Here is a 22,255-nt window from a genome sequence, read left to right on the forward strand (position 1 = left end):
TCGTACGGACACGCGGGAACCCTTTTCTGTGTGTAGTTGTCGCCTTCGAAGCGTGCAGACGTGCGTACCTCGAGCTCCGCGTCGTGTGAAAGAGCAGCGACACTCTGTACTGCAGTTGTGTGTGGTGTTTGTGCAAAGTGTGAACTGGGGAGTTTCTTAACAAAAGTAACACCCTGCCGTCGGCGGGTGGAATAGTTGTTCTTCTTCCTCCCCCCTCTCACCACCCTGTTTCGTGCCATTGTGCAACATTCCTGGCCGTTGTTGTTTTCCCAAAACCTGTTTCACCGTGCGTTAGTGTGCGTGCGTGAGAGAGTGTGTGTGTGTGGCGCTCGGTTGTGTAAACTTACATTTATTTTCCATTGGCCGGTTTTCTAGGCAGAGGAATATTGTTTTCCACAAGAAATCCGAAACTGGTTTTCCCCCTGTGAGCGTGTGTTTGTGTCTTCAAGTGTGTGTGTGTGTTTGTGTGTGTTGTGACAAAAAGAAGATATCCAACAATCCACACACCCTTTAAAGGGGTGGGAAGTGAAGAAAGCGCCAACCGTCTCATTGTTCCCCGGTGCTTCGCGTTTGGCGGCACTTTTCGTTTCTTCAACACACAACGCCTAATGTATCGCAACACCTCCGCATAGAGCAGCTAATAAAGAGACGACAAAAATGTTAAAATCATTAGGCGGCATGCTGCCGCTTGGCCAAATCGTTTGGCTACTACTCATCACCGTCAGCATAATCTCTGCAGGTACGTACATTCGAGGAGAGGGGGGACCCAATGCTTTATGTTCCGCTCAGTGGTTGTGTTTTTCTCTACTACGCCCGATTTCCCTTCCGTCCGACGAATGTTGGGAGTTGGTTCGAAGCGCTTGCGGCTGCTGCACTGGTGTGAGTGGAGGGCGCTATCCACCACCACCACACACACATATATTCACCTGGCGCTGTCTTTCGCGTCCATCCGCCGCCGTACCTATTCGTACGCATCACACTCGCGCTATTCTGTTGCGCCTACTGTGAAGAACTCGGTGCGGCGCGATATGTCTCGAGTTTATGCTCTTGTCTCTCTGTGTGTGAGTGTGCGTTAAACGCGTACAAACTAACGGTCGTTACGCGGACCCTCACCAACACACAACACCTTGGAAGGCGTTGCGTGTGTACAATATTTACAACCTGCCAACTAGATCGCTTTTGATTTGGGAAGTTTGCTACCGCGACAGCGGATGGAATGTTTGTAAATTAAAAAAAAATGCATCCTCCAGTGCAAGTGCACCCGCTGGGTCTTGCTTTCCTTCTCATCTAATCGCGAGGCCACTCCTCGCCCGCGCTAGCAAGGTGTGTGTATTGTTTAAGTGGCGCGCGCCGTTGATCAATGGAATGACTCACTGATCGCGAGCTGCTGTGTCGTGTAGTGGTCGTCGTGAGTCTTTTATGGGCGTGTATCGTGGCCCGCGCTCGCGTGGGGTCTGCCTGGACAATTCTCACTGGCTGGGGCGCTGACAACAGCGGGCTAATTCGATTGTGGGCTATTGTGTGTGTGTTCGGTTTTGCACTTACGGAACAATCAGCTTGCAAATTTGCGAATGAACCTTGAAATAATTGTTCTTTGCGTGAGAGGAAAAGTACGGAAAACAATGCCAAAACAGCACAAAAACAACCCGCACTCTTTTGGGAAATGGAAAAGGCTTAAAATAGCAACAAGAGGAATTTTGTCCCGTGCTCGTATGTTTTCTTTTCTTCTAGAGAGAGAGAGAGAGAGAGTGAGTGAGAGAGCTAGGTAAAGATGTGTGCTTGCTGCCGCCTTTGTCATAAAGGTCGTAAAATATAGATTTTCCTCGAGACACTCGATTTATTCCACTCCCCTAATGAATGTCTTTTTCGGCATTACCTATCCCAAAAAGGTAGACAAACACACAACCCAAAACGCTACGAGTCGTGTGTCACAACAGCAGCAGGTTGTCATCGCCAAGGTACCGTTTTAATTGTTTTTAAATGGAAAAAGACACTTGTCTGCCAGGGGCCGGGGCCCCGCGTTTCTTTCCTATTTTTGTGCCGTGATCTTTTAACTAACCCAATTGTCTGCCTGTATCCATGTGTGTGTGTGTTCGTGTGTGTTATTAGTTCACACACACCGCGCGTCCAGACACACGGTCTCGCGTAAGCGCAAGCACGTGTTTGGCGTTGGTCGCGTAGCGCACTCCCGGAACATCAGATACCCGGAAGAGGAGGTGTCTGGCGCTAGAGAAATAGCTGTCAAAACTTCGGATCACGGATGCTGCGCACTGGCTGGCTTGCTGTCCCCTCGTGCTGCTTCAGTCGCACACCACCACCATCATCATGCCGGATTGGCGCATGTCCCGCAACACGGTGTGTGCGGCGTTTGAAGAATATTCTTGCGAGAAAGTAGCACAGACATACCGGCAACCGTATCTCCCCGGCCGGCGGTAGCCGGTCACTCATCCTGTGAAAAGAGCAAACCAGGAGGGAAAACTCCTCCTCCCCCCTTGTCTGGCATCCAGCATCATATCACCGGCAGCAGCAGAACCTATGGTAGTGGTAGTAGTAGTGATTGTACAAACACTGCTGATGATGGTTGTGTGGTGGTGCGGGTGCCCGGTTTTGCCGGTTTCGTGGAAAATCAATAATATCTTTCACCATCAGCTTCCGGCAGGCAACAACACGCCACAACACGAGAATGACAGCGCACGGGAGAACTAATCTGCCGCACGTGCGCCCGTTAGAGGAGAGGGAGGGTTTTGTGTCTTTTATTACCTCATCCGATCGAAAGTCATCCGAGATTCGTTAAAAGTCACACGCTTTGAGAGCCCAAGAAGAACCACCGTACAGTATGTCTCATAAATCTGTTTTTTTTTTTTTTGGTAGCATTTCCCCTCTTCGGGCAGTCTAAAATCGATGTTCGACACGCGTCTGCAGTAAAACGCTGACACATGAGCGAAAAAAAACGGACAAAATCCGCGAAATCCGCATTGCCACGGGACGGGGCAAACATGATGTTTTCCATTTGTTCTTACAAATGGGACCCGTAAACTAATCATCTGTTGTGCTGTGCGCGCAGAGCATGAGCGGATCGGAGCAGGCCATGGTGCGTGTCATCGATGTCGATGAATTTCGCCTGCTCTTCTTGGTGGTGGGGCTTTTCGAGATGAGAGTTGGAACAGCTGTTCTCTGTCCGCCGGGGATTAGTCATCAGGTAACAAGAGCACCACCACCACCACCATGACCATTTGTCACAAAACGATCAGCCCCGGTGTGAGAAGAGGTTGATTTGATTGATGTGTACAAATATGAATCGTAATAAGTGTATGAGTTGCACTATTTTCTTCCCATTTTTTTGTGTGTGCATTTCAATAGCACAGAGCTTAAGCTCCTGCGGAGGATTATAGTTACAGTTATCCTGTCAGTAAACATGTTTTAAGTTTTAGATTCCAATCAATTTGTCACCTCGTCGTGCGTGCAACGCAACCGACCAACACAACAAACCCATCGGGCCCAATCGATTGAGACAACTGTTAGCACCCGGATTTGCGCTGGGCTTTTCCCCCTTTTTACTCTATTGCGGACAAAACCAGTATATACCACCGCCAGGACCTGGGACAGTCGTACGTTTACTTTTCCTGCGCTCGTTCCGGTCCCGGTTGTTTTTCTAATGCAAACATTAGTCTTTACAACCAACCCCTTTCTGCTGCTGCTGGTTGGTTGTGAACAATGTAAAGAACAATAAATAACATTGGAAATATCGGAACACTGTTTACATCCCCCGAGGGAGGGTGGTGGGGGGGGGGGGGGGGGAAACCGAGCATTTCATTTCCATGTGTCCTAGTTTGGTTGGGAAAAGGCAGCACTTTTTGTTGTCTTTGGTCAGGGTTTTCTTTGGCGTGAGAGAGGGCACGTGCGTGAACGGGTTTTCAATATTTATTCCAATAAAATGTCATTCATGCTTTGTACACTGACCCAGCACTACAACAAAAGGAGAAAATAGATGAATAATTTAATATTTTATCAAACATTGAAAGAAGCACACATTCTGAAGGAAACAATTGGATGAGTTTCAGCAAGATGCATCAGCCTCCCATTTATTAATCTGCACTTTTAGCGAAGAAATTGATCGCTTTAGGATGAGCATCTCTTCAAATGCATCTATCGTTCTTTCACTAAACAATTCCTTATTGCTCGCAGCATTATTAAAGGGACCGATTTTTTTTCTTCCATTACAAACCCCCTTTCTCTGCTCCTCAACAAAAAGCCTTAAGGATAACGGTCGTTTTTGTGCTGTTTGCGCTTCTGTGGCCACTAAAAGTAGCCCTCGGGTATTACGGCCACTGCCACTGGCTCCTCGGAAAAAGGGAGAAGAGTATTTCTTTCCAACCCCAGGAACACAGCGCTCACCCCGGCGATACACGTCGACACCTAGGAATCGTACATGCTGCTGCTTCTGGTCCTGGTGACCAACCGACGGGAGGGTTCCATTTCTCCTCTGCCCCGTGGCACTCGTCGTGGCATTGTGTGATTTATGTGGATTTTTCTCACAAGGGTGAAATGAGAAAAAAAAAGTAGGGAAGGGTCACAGTGTGTAAAAGGGTCTTTAACGCTGAGAATATGGCAGTGGTTGTGTGGTGTTTTAGCAAAATGAAACGTCCCAACAATTCGCACATTGTTGTCGATGTGGCCAAATCGTTCGGACTAAAACAGAAAGCACACTCACACTATCTCTCTAGTGTCGGACTAGTGAGACACTTAACTATGGAGGCAAGTCTTGGTGCTTCATTTTCTCCATTATGCAGCGAAATGGGTTGCGTTTGTTTTTATAGGGCTTCCATCGATCGATCGAAAGGGAATTGATTTTCTTCTCTCTCCAGAACAAGGAGAAGAAACAAAAACACATCCAGATATGGGAATAGAGGGTTCAGAAAGGGTGTTCTTCCCCTGTTTTTTTTTGCTGTTGTTGCCTAAAACGTCTGCATGGCCTCTTCCCGCCATCGAGAAAAACGCACCATAGTTTTCCCTCAGATCGAAACCATCAAAGCCCACTTAACGCAAACGGGAAGACAAAAGCGTGGAATCTATCAACCCCAAAACCGCTTCCCTCTCTGGATGTAGATATGAGCAACAGAGAAAGAAACTATCGTTGCACGCCATCATCATCTCTTCTGGTGCTTCATTTCAACGTTTAATAAACTTACTTTACGATTACGATCGCATCCGCCGGACAGCGAGCGGGTGATTGAATTTCACGTATGTCGGCGCTGATCGGGTGGAAAATTCGTTTTTAATTACCAAACCAATCGAAGTACGCCATGGCAAGATCTAAATGCGTCACATTTTCCGCTCCCTTCATTGGAACCGCATTTGATAGCTTGAGCCCTTTGACAGTGCGCTAGCAGCGCCATCAGAGCCTACTGCGGAAGCGATTGAAAGGATGTCGGAAATCAGTTTATCGAAGGAAGGAAGCTGCTGAGTTGGTGCTTAGTTGGAAAGAAGAAGCTGGCTTTTAGAAGCAATATTATGCTGTGTTTGTCTGTCCATTAGGTCCTCGCATTAGAAGCGCGTTAATGCATTTGTTTTACGGTTGTGTGAAGCTGTGAGGGGGGTGAAAGGTGAGCAAAGAAATGCGGGCACACAGTACTACAATAGCCAAATCGTGGACGTTTCGCTACTAATGGAGAATATGACGTTAAGTAAGGAAATGTGTGACGCAGTGTGGTCCTTCCTCTATATGGTGGCCTCATATTGAATTTCATATCACTCTTCTTGTTGCCTTTCTTTCTAAACCCGTCTCTTCTTTTTTAATTGCAGAATATTACCAAAAAGACTCCTACTCCGAGTATGACTGCAACGAACCGCTGCTAGAGCACGCCGTCCTTTCGGCAACATCCCAGCTGCGTGAGCGAGGACCGGAAAATGCACGGCTAAACGGTAAGTACGGAATCCGGTCGATGATTGAGCTTCTTTTTGGAAAATATGTCTGGAATTTGTTGGAGTCTCTGATCAATCGATCGATCGATCAGTTGGTATGATCCTCCTCTGGGTTTGCGCGCTTGTTCTGGTTGTTCTCAATCCATCGACAAAACGAATCTTTCGTCAATGTTTCATACTTTCTTTTCATACACGAAGCAGAACTCTTCTTAACGCATCATTTTGCACTCAATTGGGAATTGCGTAAAAGGATTTCCTTCCTCGTTTGGGGCAGGGAAATTCTCCACCAAAACCACCGGAATCGGTGGCGTGTTTCTTAGTGTATTTATTCCACTGTTTGTTATCGCATTCCTTCCAAAACCCCTTTTCCAAAAACACCTTCGCTCTCCATCGCTCTATCGTGCAGATATGATTTATGTGCCTGTTTGCTTTTGTGTGAGGTCATATATTTTCCTTCTTCCTGCCCGTTCTCGACTTCTCGACGCGTGTTTTGTTGTAGCTACATGTGCACATATGTGTGTTTTGTTTTTCTTCTCCCGTGTGTATGTGTGTGTATGTTTCTTGTCTACAATTGTCAGTGTTTTATTTAACTGTAAATTTCTGCTCACTTCCTTCCTACGACCGTCTTCCTTCCGGTGTGGTGTGCTTTCTCGCCCTGGTGTGTTTTGTTTTTGTTTAGGATCATTTACATGACGTGCACTGTATACAGCAGCAGCAGCAGCAGCAAAAGAAGCACTAAGAAGATGTGCATTAGTACAGCGTTGGGTGGTGGGTTCTGCATTTTAGTGATTTTTATTTTTAAAACCACCAATCTCAAATGGAGCGATAAATGTTAGATGTCTTCTCTTTTTCCCCTTGCGCCGTTTATTACGCAAAACTTGACCTCCTCTTTACGGAAAATGACTTTTTATTGCCATTGCGCTGATTAATCACATCATCGCGCGTACCCAATGTTTTGGCCCCCGATACGATTCCATATGGCCATCCGGAATTGTTGGGGATCGGTGGGAGTGTAAATTTGTGGAAAAATAAATAAGCTTTGCTACTGCAAAGCGCATCTCGTTTATTTGCGCGATGGGGCGGGTTAATTATTTGCACTTTAAAAGGGCGTTGTGCTAAGCCACGCATAAACAAAAACGAAAAACGCGAGGAAAGTGTCGCGTGTTCACCATATGGCACCACAACTCCCGTTGCAGTTGTGCAGTTTTTTTTTGTTCGTTTCCTACCCGTTCCTGTCTGGTTGATTGAAAATTGCAACTACTTCAACAGCAGCACAACACAGCTGGACGCACACTTATTCCCGGTGGGGTGGCAAGTTGCAATTGCACACCACCATGCTGCAACCCATTAGCGCCTACGTCACTGCAAACCAGCACCACCACCCCAGTCAGTCTGTTTGTGATCCGCTTTTTAGTTCCGCTGGAGTGACCACCACGAACGGTGACAATCCGGGTGGAAACCTTTGGGTTGTAATTATTGGAAACTATAGCAACGTTGGCGGTAGTACACAGCACGTCCCTGTACGTCAACGATGATTGGATGTGTCACCGGTAGTTTATCATCATCGCGTCATTGCTTGCTAGGATGCGTTGGACGACCATCCAACATCTACTTCCCTGCGCTCTAGGGGAAGCATGTTTCACACACAACGCATGGTTGTAGGGCATTGCAGCGGAAAACAGCGACGTGTCACTCAACATGGCGGAAAGGTTGGTGATGCGCTTGCCAAAGGCGATATAGGGGCGATGGTAGTAGCATGATACGTTCGGTTCCAAATTTCTCATCCATATGCTAATGAGACTCGCGTCAGTCTACGGTGCGGTGCGGTGCTGGGGAGTGTTGGAAAACGTTTCACTCGACAGATCTTGATTAGATCATCTAATTGCCTTTGACCGTAGCGTAGAGTGCAAGAAAGTGTATCTTGTTTGTGAGCGTTGGGTTAAGATCTGTTCTAGAGATGAAATTGTAGCTTTAAGTGGGTTCACTCTGGTGCTCCAGGGACGTTCATCTTGAATTTATCGGACAAGCTAATTTATACCGAAAGTGGCCATTGATCTTGCGATCTATTAGGGTCTTGTTGAGATTACTTTCGCTCAGAAATGTATCCCAAAAAAAGAGGTAGAATGTTTATGTTGTAACAAATCCGTTCAAACGCACCCGTCGTTTATCTGTCCGCGGTATGAACACACCAAGGGTCGTGTGACACCGGCAAACAAAAATAGAACGGCCTACTATTGCCGTCGCTACTGCTGGTTGCTGGCTCACTTCTCAAACATGTAACATTAGCCGCGCTTTCTTCCAAACCGTCACGGATCGTTTGTCGAAAAGGAAGGAGGAAACCTTAGGAAATGGCCGAATTTTACTACGCCCAAGGGGTAAGGGGAGTGCGCGCGTGTGCGCTTCAATTGATAAAACATTGTCGCGTGTGGGTGGTGGTTTCGTGGTTTAGCCCTTAAATTAGCACACTTTTCCGCCGCATGAACAGCAAATTGCGCACACGGCTCTATGGAGCCGGCGGTACGGCAGGACGACAGGTTATTATGTAAATTTTTGCTTAACTGATACCAAACAGTGAGTCATTTTTTGTGTGTGTCGATACAACTACGCACGTGTGGTGTGGTGCTGCCTCTCTTCCAGAAATTATGGAGGTTTTTCCGATCGATGGGTACGCTCTTCGCTAGAAAGGATGGGTCGCCTGTGCGTGTGTGTATCCTGGGTAAACATATCTTCCTTGCTTTAATGGCCATTTTTACGGCTGAATGGTCGGCGTCGGAGTGGTTGGAGGTTGGATGAAAATGATACGCCAACGCGCTCGTGCCGGTATTGTGCCATGATTGCGGCGGCCTAGTCAAGTGTATCTATTTCTATGGCGTGTACACAAGCGAGTCTACTAGTGACGAGTCTCTGCTGTAGGTGAATTAATTAACAAAAGACATCCACCGAAATGTGGTGCAGGGGAGAGAATAGAAAGCAAAAAATGCGACCGGGCCATCCTACTATCCTTAAATCTTCTCATCAGATTAAGGTCAGGCCTTTGGCTTTGGGAGGGCTTAAAGATGTCGCTTTAATTTAACCTCTAGTACACGGGACCAACTGCAACACAAATAGGGGTCAAGAGGTGATAATATTTCGGACTGGTCACTTCGATACCGGTAAGACACCCGTATGGGTGTTCACGTGCCTGCACTTTAACGGTTTCACGGACCACACACATTAAATGTGCTTAAATTATTAACAACCCAAAAGCATACACGAGGAACGTTAATAATTTGTACCTAATCACGACAGTGTTTTCCGGCATGTAAAATGCAATTGTAATTGTTCGTTGTGACGCACTGTTGGAGGCCTTAAATCTGGCAGGCACTGTATCCTTTGCGGCAGAGATTTGATGTGCAAGAAAATCGATATTTTCAATCGTTTCTTCTGGCGATAAAAATCCTTATTTTGGAACTCATTACATATACTCTGCTTAAAACACATTAGAATAATTAAATCCCCTCATTTCATTGAATTTGAAATTGCCTTCTTCAACGCAACGGCTCGGGCGAACTCGGGGCGAAATCGCTGCTGTCATCGTTGCGTTTCGTTAACCTTTTTGACGAAGCTAAACGTCAGCCGTCAGCAGCCCACCCGATTGAACGAAAGAAATGTGTAGAAAAATAAACAAATACAGCAAGTTCCAGACCGAGCATATTGTTGTTAGAAAATATGAGCTGTAAACAGATAAATTAATAGTCGGGCGTAGCGATGCTGTGCGAAGGCTGTGCGTAAGAATCTGTGAACAGCGTTGTGCAACCGAGAATCTCCGGCCATTGGCGTGTGTCTCTGTGTGCGTGATTGCGTGTGTGTGTGTTTGGTGAAACGTTCACTGCTGCTTGCTCTCGCAGTCCACACGCAAACCATGTCACTGCGGAATGGGGGTCACGTTCGCTGGGCATTTGACCTCGCGGGCTGGCGACCCAGTTTGGCGGATCTGCTGCTAGCGACGTCCTGCATACAGCCGGAGGAAAAGCTCACCCTGCAGCGGTTCGTGTTCCGGGACGATTTCAATGCATCCCTCATCGGGCGGCTCATGATGCGCCGGTTCGTCCAGCTGGCCACCGATCTGGCGTACGACGAGATCAAGTTCGAGCGCGATTCGAAAGGCAAACCGTTCCTGAAGAATGAGGGTGTGGCGGTCGACTTTAATGTTTCGCACCAGGGCCGATACGCGGTGCTGGCCGGCATGGCTACGAAGCGGCTGGAGGCTACCACCACCACCACCACCACCACCAGTCCGACGCCCAAGATAGGCGTGGACGTTATGAAGATCGAGTACGGTGGGGGCAAACCGCTGGACGAGTTTTTCCGCCTGATGACGCGCAACTTCTCCGACGACGAGTGGCGCTACATACGCGGCCGCGATGACGCCAGCGCGCAGCTGGAAGCGTTCATGCGCAACTGGTGCCTGAAGGAGAGCTACGTGAAGAACGTGGGCGTGGGCATTACGGTCGATCTGAGGAAGATTAGCTTCCGCATCCAGACGGAGGTGCTGGCACGGGACCGGGTCGTGTGCGATACGACGCTGCGCGTTAACTCGGAACCGATGGGCAATTGGCGCTTCGAGGAGTCGCTGATCGATCGGGATCATTGCGTGGCGGTGTCGCTGGAAAACGTGCCGGCGGAGCAGGATCTGAGTGGCAACTGTTTTGAGGTGATTGATTTCCGGACGCTTGTCGAGCATCACAGACCACTGCTAGCGATCGATGAGAACTATTGCGAGGGTATTATTAGCAAGGAGTATAAGAAGTCCAAGTGAGGGAAGGAGTAGTAAAGGCGAGGTTTTTTATTAGCAAACGGTGATGGGTAACACAGGGTAACGTAAGAGAAACAGAGAGAGAGACAGGTATTTTGTCGATATAAGCTCGAAGTTAAACATTTTCTGGCCATTTACTCTGCTAGGTTAATGTAGGGCAATTTGTTTTTTTGATGGTATAAGAAAAATACACGAATTTAGTCTGTAAGTAACGAAAGGTAAACGAACTTTCTTCCTTGCCTTGAGGACGACGGTGACGACTACGGTTGACCCAGAAAGAAATGTTTGCTGCAAGATAGGACAGGATGGAATTCTGGCAATAAATTTCGCCAGTCGTGACTTGGTTGTTGGCTGTCAGTAACAGGCACGCAAGGAAACGTAGCCTGGCCGCATCGCATTTGAATCCTTAGGCCGCACCAGCCCGTGCCTTAGTGCGATGCCTCTTATCTCACCGTCCACGTAAGGACGTGTGTGGTTCGGTTTCTTTTTATTTATTTGTTTGTTGTTTGCCCCATTCCCGTTTGTTGGATCCATAATGAAGGCACCCGAATGGGTGTGTGTGTGTGTGTTGCCAAACCTTTCGCATGACAAACCGCACCCGAAACTCAATCATGTTGGCGAACTGGCAGTGCTGCTGGCTTTATGACATGCTGTCGCCGGGTGGTTCGTGCGGTCGTCATTGTCTGGTGTTTGGTGGTTACGCTTCAACTCCTCCAAAAAAAAACCCGTACATTGCTTCTGGAGGGACAAAGGGATGATACCATTTAAATGTTTTGTCTAAAGTTAACCCCCTGCAAACTAATGTTAGAAGTTAATTCGATACAACACGCAATACGGTTTGCTTTGCTATACAAAAAAAACATGTTTCGGGGGAAATTACTGGCCCCACAGAGGGATGGGTATTCGCAAAACTGGAGTGTAAAGAATTCTCCTTTCCTTCTGTATGTAAATGGCAGGTGGCAAGATAATTATCTTTTATTTTAACCTACGATGCCCTCCGCCCGCCGTGCTTGGGAAAATGAGCTCTCCGTTCACCTGATGTGCATTTCAATGCGGGAAAACCGTGTACAAAATGTTGGGCGTGTAATGTTGCGCTGTGTTATCAGGTGAGAACGATCGGTGTGGTTGGCGCGTGTTGCAGTTACCTCTAGAGGTACCTTACTGCAATGAGAATGTAACAGCGTCATCGAAGGAGGCCAGGAACAGTACACAAACAAGGGAATGATTTTTCCGCATTCATATTGATCGACTCTCATCGCAGTTGGCGTTTTTGACTGAGTTGAGAAAATGGCAATAAAACCGAACCATCTGGCAGTGTGCCACCCGTTGAGCGCGCTCGTAGGTCATCGGAAGCGACACATCTCCGACCGCCTGGAGTCGCCGTTGGCGCCTATTGATTATTCTCCCAGGCCCAGGTTTGTGTGTGTTTATGGCGGCTTCAATATGGTGGTGCAGCTGCTGTTGAAGTTTATCAACGTTTTATAAACATCCAAACTCTGGAGTGTCCTCTACACCTATAAGTGGCTCCTGGAGTTGGTTCAATGAGGTGTGACGGGCAGACGGCGGAAACAATCCATATTCAAAAATGGTTTCAAATTAGGAGAAAAACCCGGTGCGTATATACTCCCTATGCAAGCAACGTTTATCGATGTACATAAATTATGCTTCTAGTTCTGGTGGCACTTTTAATAATGATCTTTTCATCATCATTGGGTTCTGTTTTTTCTTTTTTTTCCTTCCGACACGGTTTACGCCTAGGAAACTAATCACAAAACAAGAAGGGGGTTGAGTATTTCTGAAGGGAGCTTCCGAATTGTTGACGCCACAAATACCACAAATTATCCTGCCCGTGCTTCGTCTCCATGGCATGCTTAGTGTGTGTATGTGTTTGGGCTGCAACGGTTGAGTGCGCTTATGTTTCAATTTACACCACAACAGGCAGCAGCAGCATCAACCCCTTTCTTTTCCACACTCGATATCGATACCCGGCTGGAGATGATGAGGTTGCTGAAGGGTTCGAACCAATACCCATTCCTTTATAATGGACGAAATTTTATTGCCGTCCTAGTTTTGCTTTCTTCTTCTTCTTCTTCTCCTTCATATGGGGCAAAAAAGAGCCCTTCAAACAATGGAGTGTACGACGGTAGTAGTAGTAGCAGTGCGGCAGAATGTTGTCGCATGTCGCCAATCATCGGTCCTTGAAGGGAAGGGGTTTTCCGCCGTCCTTCCTAGTACGATCGGGTGTGTCGTATGATCATCGAGGGGATATTCGGAGGGGTTGGCTTGTCGGCGCGTTGCACAAGCAGCGGAAAGCCCAGTTGTCGGTTTATTACGGATGGTTTATTGTTATTGAGCTTCATAAAGGTAAGGGAAGAAAGGTCCTCCTTTTGGTGTTTCTTGTGAATAAGAATAAATCAGAGGGGACGAAATTCAATACCACTTCTGCACATCGACCGTGTGTGTCTGTGGTTCAATAAATTCCGGTGCTCACCGGCGGAAACAGTAGTTAAGCGTGAGAAAGCGTGAACCATCTTACAAAGTTAATCTGCTAAATTGGTCGTCTTGCAGGAGGGCTCATCCGTTGACTACATAAACCGTTCTTAATCTTTCGCCACGTCATCACATGAGCTTCAGTCATCGTCTTTGTCTTTATCTCAAAACATTCATTCTCGCTCTTCATCGGTTTTTTTTTTTACTAAAATTGCCTTGTTGTCTCGTGCCTCCACTTGTCCCAATATAATCCAACCTCCCCCTCCCCTCCCCTTAAAGGTGGCTACTCCTGGACCGCCCAGCAGTCCGACTTTGACCAGCAGTTCATTATCGATCTGGGCGATGTGCGCAACATCACGCGCATCGAAACGCAGGGCCGTCCGCACAGCAACGAGTATCTGACCGAGTACAGCATCAGCTACGGCTTCAACGGGCTCGACTACATCGACTACCGGGAGCCGGGTGGTAACACCAAGGTAACCAAGGGCGCGGAAGAACCAAAAGACGGAACTGAACGGAAGAAACGATCATTTGCGCGATCGTATGCATCTTTTTTTTTGGGGGAAACGATCTTACTAATCCCATGCGCTAATGCTTGTCTCACACCAAATGGCACGGACAGGGGATGGTATTGCATTTTGGTATGGTGTGTGCTTCGTTTCGGCACGAATCGGGTTCCATTTACATATTAGCATTATTACAAACTAATTCTAAACACTTCTTTGCTCTCTGCCTCTCTCCTTCTCTCTCTCTCTCTGTCTGTACTGGTCATTTCCGGGTCATTGTTAAACGGTTGCTTCTTCTCTTCGTGTAAAGCCTTCCTTCTGGTTTCTGGTTGGTGTTGGGTTTTAAAGAGGCATTAACCACATTACTTTTATGCTTTTTTGGTGATTGTTGTCTTTCGGCGTGTTTGGTTGTTGTGTTTAGCATATAAGACTTTAAAAGAAAATTTACACTTTACTACTTATTACAGCTAGTACCAAAAGATAGACGCTGAAAAAACACACACACCTAACTAATTGGATAATATTTTTCTTCTATTCTCTTACACTGCTGCTCGCTAAATTTGGGATGTGTGACGTGTGTGTTTCAATATCAATCGACAATCGACATTCGACACTGCGCCACCAATTAACAACAAACAATCCCTTCTTGCAATCCCTCACAACAAAAAACGCCCACTCTGAACTGGGTTGGCATGATGTACACACACACACAACACACACGCTCGTACTAACCCGATTGGTGGGGACATGGTTTGGCTTTTCTCCACTCCACTCTTCTACTAATCAACGCCGCCGCCAACCGTGCAGGCCGATCGGCATGGACACCGGTCGAGAATACGTACTTCCACTTCCTCACGATCGACATGGGCGAACGGAAGATGGTGCGCAAGATAGCGACGGCGGGCCGGGTGACGACGAGCGAATGCGTCACCGAGTACATCGTCCAGTACTCGGACGACGGGGAGCTGTGGAAATCCGTCACGGACAGCAGCGGAGAGGAGCAGGTAAAGTTTGAGTGAAAAGCAGTGCCACAGACCCCCCAACCGGCGACTGGCTGTCTGTCTGTCTGTTCAAAGTGCAGTACTCCCGGATGTGTTATGTCCCGTGCGCCACAGGCTGCCGTATCCCTCTCTGTAACACGTTTGTGTGTCTGCGAAAGGCTGTGTAAAATTCAATTTACATTCCATCCCGAGGAAGGTCTGTCCTTCCCTTTCCTGTTTGGCCGGATGCAGACTGTGATGACAGCATGTGTTGTGTTGAAATAGAATTAGAATTCCAAGAACCTGAACTGTGTATTGTAACTAACCAGTACAGCAATGGCGTGAAATGCGTAGAAGAATGTCTGTAGAATCATTAAACAACTTATCACTAATGTAAGCATGAGAAGCGAATGTAGAATGATTGATTCCTTGTGATTAACAGTAGCAAAATGGCATTAACATTTGTGTAATGAATTTAACAGCTTTCTAAGACAGCTCCAAGTAGTGTAGTGAGTTGTTGGATCGCCTTTCTGTCCGATCCCCCGACGTAAATCACCGTTCAATGTTCTTCGTTCTCCCCGAATGTCATTTTCGAACGAAGGAACGTATTATTAATGTGTATTTTTCTTATGCGCTGCAGCTGTTTAAGGGCAATCGAGATGGCGATTCCGTACGCATGAACTCGTTCGAGGTGCCCATCATCGCGCAGTGGGTGCGCATCAATCCAACGCGCTGGCAGAACCGCATCTCGCTGCGTGCGGAGCTGTACGGATGTCGTTATGGTGAGTGTGCAACATGTTCTTTTCATTGTCCCTTCATGATAGCAGGTCTAAAACACACTCTTCTCTTCACTTGCAGAGTCCGAAAGCATCTACTTCAACGGTACCGGTCTGGTGCGGTACGATCTGTTGCGCGATCCGATCGCTGCAACGCGTGAATCCATCCGCTTCCGCTTCAAAACGGCCCACCCGAACGGCGTGCTGCTGTACTCGCGTGGAACGCAGGGCGATTACTTTGCGCTCCAGATCAAGGACAATCGGATGGTGCTGAATGTGGATCTGGGGGCGAAGATCATGACGTCCCTGTCCGTTGGCAGCCTGTTGGACGATAACATCTGGCACGATGTGGTGATTTCGCGCAATCGGCGTGATATCATCTTCAGCGTGGATCGTGTGATCGTACAGCGCCGCATTAAGGGCGAGTTTGATAAGCTTAATCTTAACCGGGAGGTAAGGGAGGCATAGAGGGGTAGAGATGATGGACACCTTACTAATTATGTTTTCGCTTTCCGTCTCTTTCAGTTCTATATCGGTGGTGTACCGAACCTTCAGGAAGGGCTCGTCATTCAGCACAACTTTACCGGGTGTATTGAAAATTTGCACTTTAACGCGACCAACTTCATTCGCGAAATGAAGGACGCCTTCTACGATGGGGAACATTTGCGGTACAAAATGACGCACGTCACGTACAACTGTCCCGAGCCGCCGATCAATCCGGTCACCTTTCTGACGCGCGGATCGCACGCCAAGCTGAAGGGCTACTACAGCTCGAAGCAGTTCAACGTCAGCTTCGCGTTCCGCACGTACGAGGAGAAGGGGCTGATGCTGCACCACGACTTCCTGCAGGGCTCGGTGCAGGTGTTCCTGGAGGAGGGCAAGGTGAAGGTGCGCCTAAAGGAGGACAACTTCGAGCACAACCCGGGCACGATACTGGACAACTACGAGGAGCAGTTTAACGATGGCAACTGGCACCACATGATGCTGACGATCAAGAAGAACAGCTTGGTGCTGAGCATCGACGATCGACCGATGGAGACGACCAAGTGAGTTGCGGGAGGGAAGTTGCCTACGAGTTGGTAGATTAGTGTTGAGAGAAGCCGTCGTGTCTGATTGATGAGAGTGTAGGATGTTTAGTTCACTTTAAGAAATGAAACATTATTATTTAATTTAGGTTGCCTTATGGCGAACACGAATCAAACAGTACGGCTAACAGTTTCAGGTAACTTTCAGGCATGCGAGTTGAGCTTCTTTTGTGTGTGCGTGCTGTACGCAAAAGGGGAAAAGAGCCCTTCGGCGTTTTATGGAATTAGCGAAGCTTTTGTTTTTTTTTTTTGCACAAAAATAGCCTTCATTTGAGTTCTATTTCATTGTTTCTCCTTGTCTCTCTCCCCTGCCAGACTGATTGACATTACGACCGGCACTCTCTACTACATTGGAGGTGGCAAAACGAAGGACGGCTTCGTGGGCTGTATGCGATCGTTTGCGATCGATGGCAACTACCGTATCCCGACCGACTGGAAGGAGGAAGAGTACTGCTGCAAGGGCGAGATCCTGTTCGACGCCTGCCACATGGTCGATCGGTGCAATCCGAACCCCTGCAAGCACAGCGGCATCTGCAAGCAAAACTCGATGGAGTTTACGTGCGATTGTGCGGGCACGGGGTACGCAGGGGCGGTCTGCCACACGCCCATGAATGCGCTGTCCTGCCAGGCGTTCAAGAACGTGCACGACGTGAAGCAGCGGCAGCGCATCGAGATCGACGTGGATGGTAGCGGACCGTTGGCACCGTTCCCGGTGACGTGTGAGTTCTACTCGGACGGGCGGGTGGTGACGGTGTTGAGCCACAGCTCGGAGCATACGACGCGGGTGGACGGGTTTGCGGAGCCGGGGTCGTTTGAGCAGAACATCATCTATGAGGCGGATTTGCCGCAGATTGAAGCGTTGCTGAACCGTTCGACGGAGTGTTGGCAAACGCTAACGTACGCGTGTCGCTCGTCCAGGCTGTTCAATTCTCCCTCCGATCCGGAGAACTTCCGACCGTACGCGTGGTGGGTGTCGCGGCACAACCAACCGATGGACTATTGGGCCGGCGCACTGCCCGGCTCGCGCAAGTGTCAGTGCGGTGTGGTGGGCGATTGTATTGACCCGACCAAGTGGTGCAACTGCGATGCGAACAGTCTCGACTGGCAGGAGGATGGTGGAGACATCCGGGAGAAGGAATATCTGCCGGTGCGAGGATTGCGGTTCGGTGATACCGGGACGCCGGTGGATGAGAAGCTCGGTCGGTACACGCTCGGGCCGCTGCGGTGCTCTGGGGACAGTCTGTTCAACAACGAGGTAACGTTCCGCATTGCGGACGCAACGATCGATCTGCCCCCGTTCGATATGGGCCATTCGGGCGATATTTACTTCGAGTTTAAGACGACGATCGAAAATGCGGTGCTGCTGCACGCCCGTGGACCGACGGACTTCATCCGGCTGGACATTGTCGGCGGGACGAAGCTGCTGTTCGAGTATCAGGCCGGGACGGGCACGCAGAAGGTGTACGTGGAGATGAGCAACAAGCTGAACGACGATCGGTGGCATTCGGTGAGCGTGGAGCGCAACCGCAAGGAGGCACGGCTGGTGGTGGATGGTTCAACGAAGGCGGAAGTGCGGGAACCACCGGGACCGGTGCGTGCGTTGCATCTGAACTCGACGCTAACGATCGGTGCGAGGTTGGATTACCGTGATGGATACGTTGGATGCATCCGGGCGTTGCTGTTGAACGGTGAACCGGTCGATTTGCGATCGTACGCCGAGCGGGGCCTTTACGGTGTGTCGGCTGGGTGCGTTGGAAGGTGTGAATCGAGCCCGTGCCTGAACAATGGCACGTGTACGGAGCGGTACGATGGGTTTACGTGCGATTGCCGCTGGAGCTCCTTCAAGGGACCGATCTGTGCTGATGGTAAGCGGCTGATTACGAGTTGCTGAAAAGGGTGATTATCCTTTTAACACCAATTATGTCTGGTTTTCTTTCTAGAAATCGGTGTAAATATGCGATCATCGTCCATGATCAAGTACGACTTCCAAGGTGCCTTCCGTTCGACACTGTCCGAGCGCATTCGTGTCGGCTTTACCACCACCAACCCGAAGGGCTTCCTGATCGGCCTATTCTCCAACATCACGCAAGAGTACCTCACGCTCATGGTGTCCAACTCGGGCCATCTGAAGGTGGTGTTCGACTTTGGCTTCGAGCGACAGGAGCTGATCTACCCCGTGAAACACTTTGGCCTCGGCCAGTACCACGATGTGCGCTTTTCGCGCAAAAACTCCGGCTCCACGGTCGTGCTGTCGGTGGACAATTACGAACCGCAGGAGTACCATTTCGACATTAAAGGCTCGGCCGACGCACAGTTCAACAACGTGGAGTACATGTACATTGGCAAAAACGAATCGATGAAGGACGGGTTTGTGGGTTGCATTTCGCGCGTCGAGTTTGACGATATCTATCCGCTGAAGTTCCTGTTCCAGGAGAATCCACCACCGAACGTCCGATCGCTCGGTACACCCCTAACGGAGGACTTTTGCGGTGTGGAACCGGTGACGCATCCACCGATCGAGATCGAAACACGACCGCCACCGCTGATCGATGAGGATAAGCTGCGCGATGCTTACGGGCCCGATACTGCCATCCTTGGAAGTAGGTGTTGAGGTTCAGCCTTGTCCAGGCATTGTTTAATGAGCGGTTTTTGCTTCTCTTTTGTAGGTGTGCTAGCGATCATACTGCTGCTGATCATCCTGATGGCGATACTGATCGGTCGGTACATGAACCGACACAAGGGCGAATATCTGACGCAGGAAGACAAGGGTGCGGAGGCGGCCCTCGACCCAGACGAGGCAGTGGTGCAGTCGACCACCGGCCACCAGGTGACCAAGCGGAAGGAATTCTTCATCTAAGGCGCCACCCTGCCCAAGTTCATGCTTGGTCTGCCTGCCTGCCTGCCTGCCTGCCTGTGACAGTCTGCTCCTGTGTGTAAATACTGTTAAATTGCGTACCCCGGAACACGAGACCGCGCAATCTTCCCGTGAGCTCTGTCGGCTGCAGTGGGGGAAATCAAAGGGAACCGAACAACAACCCCAAGCAAAAAAGGCCATTCCGTGTTGTTGTCGGTGCATTACGGTTTTTTTGCATTTCGCCTTCGAGCTTCCTAGTTCTTCGTACTGGGGGTGTTTTTTTTGTCGCAAGCAAAAGCCGAGTTAATGTTTAAGTGATTTTAATTTTACAATGCGAAAATGAGTTTTCTCTTTTATAATATTTTTGACAAAAAAAAAACCACCAACCAAACTCTCTCAACGTAGTAAAAAAACACGTAAACGAGAACGACCCCGTCCTTTTTTCACAGTACTTTTGTAAACGTGCGCGAATGTGTGCGAAGCAAAAAAAAAAAAAAACACGGACAAGGAAACGCACCCATTAGAGGGAGAGAGAGATGGGAGATGTTTCTTTGTTCGTGCTTAAGTTTAAGCATTTTAGTTAGTAGAGCCATTTTTTTGTCTTCTGTCGTCCAAACGGAAACAATCGAAACGAAGAACTCCGCGGTGTGTTTTGGGTAGTGGTAGCAGTAGTAGGCTCTGACGAATGAGTAGGGAACGAATGAATCTCAACGGAGACGGAATCACTCGAGAACAACACCGGGGAAGGTCGATGTTTTATGTTTAAACTTTTCGTTACATTAATCCGTCCTTTAAGAGTTAGTTTTGTTTTTTAAATATATTTTCTTCTTTGATTTAAAGCGAAAGGCGAACCACCAACCAACGCGCTCCGGCGACGAAGCACGATAAGGAGTTGTGAATCGCGTGGAAACAACAAAATGATAGAAAGTGGTAATAAAAAAAAGAAAACCAGCAAATTGTATCAGGAATTTAAAAAAAAAAACAGAATTAAACTCAATTTTGAAGCGAAAGAAGGAAGATGTAAGTGGAAGAAAAAGGGGAGAAAGGTTGGGCGTTTAATTTTTGTGGAAAAGTTTGCATCCACGATCCCTGCAATCGAGTGAAGCATATGAAGAAAAATGCACGTGATCGAGAAGAAGGAGAAAAAGACAAATTATTGTTTCATTTTCAGTATCAATTTTCAAGGAGGAGAAAGTAGTGAGTAGAAGGGGCGCGTAAGAAAATAATAAATGCTGCGAAACGAACCAACACCAAGCGTGTGTTTGTGTCTGTGTGTGTGTGCGATGCCTTTTGCAAACATTCGAAATGAAGCTCGCCCTGTATACGTGTTCACCTTCTCGCACGCCTGCTCGGCTGTCCCGCACACTGGTCGTTGTTGTTCCGTGTGCCATTTTGTTCCGCTGTCTCGCTCCCTTGCGTCATCCTCTTCTACCTCCTCAAACGCATGCGAGCCCATTACCAACCTTAACAATTTTGTCTCACTGCGTGCACCGGGTTATCGCGGTGCGTCGCCGTCTCGTTCGCTACAGCGCTACCTCCCAAAACTCCTGCCACCCTGGCCGGAACCTTAACAAATTGAGAATTGAGCAAAACCGACAACGACGCCGACGATGACCGAGCCGCGTTCGGGTCCGCCTCGGGTTCGGGTTTCGATCGTGTCAGAGGGGCAGGGGCGTGTTGAAGCAGCGCTGTGGCGTTCCGCTGCATGCCTGCTCGCCTGGTAGAAGCGGTGCACGCCGTCGCCTGCTTGTTCGACTTGCTTGACAACCAAAATGGCGGCGACCCCCTGTATGACGTTGCTGAAACATTTCCCAGAAAAAAAGGAGCAGTGAAAGTGAAAGAATTCAAACACGTCCGTTTCATTCAACTGCCGCGTTGTTCAGTCAAAAATAAAACCTTATTTATTGTGTGAGATTGAGATTGTGTATTGTGGAACAAACTCATGTTTTGGAAGGTTTCATTCATTCATTCACTTACAAACAACTTATCCGGCTGGACATTCCTGCTCTCTACAATGGCTGTTGGGATTTCATTCTATTTCGTGTTTCGCAAACTACTTTCTCACTACCGCGATTGGATTAGAATGAAACTGAATTGTTTAGTGGCGCTTGTTACTTGTTCGTTCTGCTTGTCGTTAGGTTCAGCAATCACAAACTAAAACAGATTTAAACCTACCGACGTGTTCCCCCCTTAACAACTTCTACCGTGTCTGCTTATCGCTATACCCTTATCCGCTATCCAACAACAAAAAACAAATGGAAAAACAGCTACTACACACACACACCCGCTCCGTCCCTTCACTTTTGTTTGCCTACATACTACTCAAACGGCTCATACCCACGTCTCCTTCTTTCCATTGCCTTCCTCAAGTTACCAAGGGCATTGGTATGTGTGTGTCGAACACTTTTTATGCTGCCTTTTATATGTGTATGCTGTATATAATATGTATGAATCTACGCACTCTATAGTACACTAAAAAACTGGTTTTGGGGGAGGGGTAGGGGGGGGGGAACCAGCACTATGCGCTAGCAAGGAAGTACGTTAACGATCACTTCGGGTTTGGAGGGAGGGTTTGGGCCTGGCATCCCTAACAAACCATTCTGGGGCGGGGCCTGGTCGAGTCCGGTTATTTGTGGTCATTTTGGAAGTACCTTTTCAACCAACCAACCCGCCCTTATTACCCCCCTTCTTTTACGTCTTATTTCTCTTACGATTGAATCTACCGCTACTACTAATTCATAACACACACACACGCAATACACGTTCCCTTTTCGTTCCGTTACTTTTTAAGTATTTCCGGTTTTTGTTTTAATCACTCTATGACTACGATAACTTCGCGTAACTTAA

The 22,255-nt window shown here is 48.3% G+C and overlaps 2 protein-coding genes across 5 annotated transcripts; both read left to right on the forward strand.

Annotated features, from left to right (window-relative positions):
- The first annotated feature begins 1 nt into the window (after nucleotide 1).
- Nucleotides 2–20,656, forward strand: LOC121591349 (neurexin-4). 4 transcript variants are annotated; one of them, XM_041911738.1, is made up of 10 exons: nucleotides 2–739; nucleotides 5,803–5,922; nucleotides 14,521–14,717; nucleotides 15,334–15,475; nucleotides 15,552–15,922; nucleotides 15,995–16,515; nucleotides 16,644–16,691; nucleotides 16,870–18,419; nucleotides 18,495–19,154; nucleotides 19,221–20,656. In XM_041911738.1, exons 1-10 carry the CDS (start codon nucleotides 658–660, stop codon nucleotides 19,409–19,411), a joined length of 3,882 nt encoding a protein of 1,293 aa, XP_041767672.1. In that variant the 5' UTR covers nucleotides 2–657; the 3' UTR covers nucleotides 19,412–20,656. The 4 variants fall into 4 exon arrangements, with proteins under 4 accessions (XP_041767672.1, XP_041767671.1, XP_041767674.1 ...); XM_041911737.1 differs by lacking the exon at nucleotides 14,521–14,717 and adding an exon at nucleotides 13,487–13,683 and having other exon boundaries at nucleotides 3–739; XM_041911740.1 differs by lacking the exon at nucleotides 16,644–16,691 and having other exon boundaries at nucleotides 3–739.
- Nucleotides 5,940–10,940, forward strand: LOC121591350 (L-aminoadipate-semialdehyde dehydrogenase-phosphopantetheinyl transferase). Its single transcript, XM_041911741.1, has one exon. The coding sequence runs from the start codon at nucleotides 9,824–9,826 to the stop codon at nucleotides 10,718–10,720; it is 897 nt and encodes a 298-aa protein (XP_041767675.1). The 5' UTR covers nucleotides 5,940–9,823; the 3' UTR covers nucleotides 10,721–10,940.
- Nucleotides 20,657–22,255: the final 1,599 nt, after the last annotated feature.

Source organism: Anopheles merus, chromosome 2L (assembly GCF_017562075.2).
Source record: "Anopheles merus strain MAF chromosome 2L, AmerM5.1, whole genome shotgun sequence".
NCBI classification, from domain to species: Eukaryota; Metazoa; Arthropoda; class Insecta; order Diptera; family Culicidae; genus Anopheles; species Anopheles merus.

Coding starts and splice junctions, on each gene's coding strand:
- LOC121591349 (XM_041911738.1), top strand. CDS start 658: ATGTTAAAATCATTAGGCGGCATGCTGCCGCTTGGCCAAATCGTTTGG. Junction 15,476..15,551: donor GCTGTACGGATGTCGTTATG/GTGAGTGTGCAA, acceptor CTTCACTTGCAG/AGTCCGAAAGCATCTACTTC. Junction 16,692..16,869: donor AGTACGGCTAACAGTTTCAG/GTAACTTTCAGG, acceptor CTCCCCTGCCAG/ACTGATTGACATTACGACCG.
- LOC121591350 (XM_041911741.1), top strand. CDS start 9,824: ATGTCACTGCGGAATGGGGGTCACGTTCGCTGGGCATTTGACCTCGCG.